A 1741-nucleotide genomic window follows, 5' to 3' on the forward strand; every position below is an offset into this window, starting at 1 on the left:
TACAAATCCGGCTAGACCAGAGGATGTACATTGGTACAGTTAGGAACTGGAAACACAGGGAATCCAGGACAGATGATCCCTTCAGGACCAGTGGTGAGAATGGCGATACCAGGAGGGTGGAGGGAAGGTGGGGTAGAAAGGGAGGTGGAAGCCTGGTTACGAGGATCTACATATATCCTCCTCCCTGGGACAAGGACAACAGAAAAGTGGGTGAAAGGAGGCGGCGGACAGTGTAAGACATGAAAAAATAATTTATAAATTTCAATGATGTGGGAGGGAGAGGGGGCAGGGAGGGAGGGGGAAAGGAGTTGATACCAGGCGCTCAAGTAGAAAGCAAATGTTTTGAGAATGATGATGGCAACAAATGTACAAGTGAGCTTGACACAATGGATGTATGTATGGGTTGTAATAAGAGTTGTATGAACTGCCAATAAAATTAGAAAAACAAACTTAGATATTTATAACATGGGGACTACTTGTGCTCAGATAAGTTTATAAGTTTATATTATAAATTTGGTATGAAATGAAATAGTATTTGATCTATTATCTTTTTATCTGACATTTCTAATTTAGACTATAATAGTAGTTAAAAATGATCTATTCAACTATTTTGTGCATCAGTAACTTCTTTTAATGATTTCCTGAGGTGTAAGACATAAATAATACCAGCTATGGTGATTATAGTTATGTCTGGGCCATGACACTCAGGTTTGAAAATTAGGTGATTGTGAAATTTACTAAATAGATTGCAAGATTATTTTGTCATGTAGCTTCCTTCCATTTTCACATGATGGCCTGCTTTTTGGAACCTAACAAAAATGAAAGTGATAGGTGTGTGGTAAAAATTAGACAGTATTAGCAAAGGTAACAACCTTCATATTTGTAAATTTGGGTAAATGTTTCTAGATTAATCAATATTTTTAAGTATTTAAATTTTTTGATTGTAATAGAAAACTCAAGTGTATATTTTATTTTAATCAAGGTATAACTTGTATACAATGAAGTGCATAGATCTTATGTATAGAGCTCAATTAATTTTACGTACATATATAGTGGTCACACCCAGATAAAATTAGAACGTGGAAAAGTTTATCTGATAATGTTTAGGATTTTATTTTATGGATACGCTCTTCTATTTTCTGTGTCTTTTTCAGGAACAAGAGCTGATGAAAATAGTTGGCATAAAATATGAAGTGGGATTGCCTACCCTTTGCTGCCTTAAGCTTGCTTTCCTAGATCCTGATACTGGTAAACTGACTGGTGGATCATTTACAATGAAGTAAGGATTGTTGGAAGGGACAGTAGATTAGTGTTACAGATTTTATTCAGTCTTCAGATAAATTTTGTCATCTTGTAAATAATACTAGGTACTTGGCCTAATCAGTTGTTTTTGTTTATAATTAGATACCACGATATGCCTGACGTTATAGATTTCCTAGTGTTACGACAGCAATTTGATGATGCAAAATACAGGCGGTGGAATATAGGTGAGTAATTTATTTAAGTGCCATAGATGCTAGATAGACTGCTTTATTTACTGAGAAAAATAATTTATCACATTTTCAAAAAAATTATCCAGAGAACTATTCTTTATTGTAGAAATGTTAATAGCAAAATAAAATATCAGGTATTTTTAAAGTTTGAAGAATCAATAGTATTTTAATCCACTGATTCTGAAATCCTAAACATTTTCTTCGCTTACATTTGATAACTGATAATTAAAAATCTTTTTTCTCTTAGC

The 1741-nt window shown here is 33.5% G+C and overlaps 1 protein-coding gene across 1 annotated transcript in view; it reads left to right on the forward strand.

The window, feature by feature from the left end:
- LOC101639896 (pleckstrin homology domain interacting protein) overlaps nt 1–1741 on the forward strand; it is a 106534-nt gene that overhangs the window by 73690 nt on the left and 31103 nt on the right. The window contains exons 22-23 of the mRNA XM_030886740.2: nt 1155–1279; nt 1405–1491. Coding sequence (XP_030742600.1) covers nt 1155–1279; nt 1405–1491 — 212 coding nt within the window. The remainder of the gene's footprint in view (nt 1–1154; nt 1280–1404; nt 1492–1741) is intronic.

This window comes from Echinops telfairi, unplaced genomic scaffold (genome assembly GCF_000313985.2).
Source record: "Echinops telfairi isolate 266 unplaced genomic scaffold, ASM31398v2 ScPeMD7_3533;HRSCAF=4204_0, whole genome shotgun sequence".
Classification (NCBI taxonomy): Eukaryota; Metazoa; Chordata; class Mammalia; order Afrosoricida; family Tenrecidae; genus Echinops; species Echinops telfairi.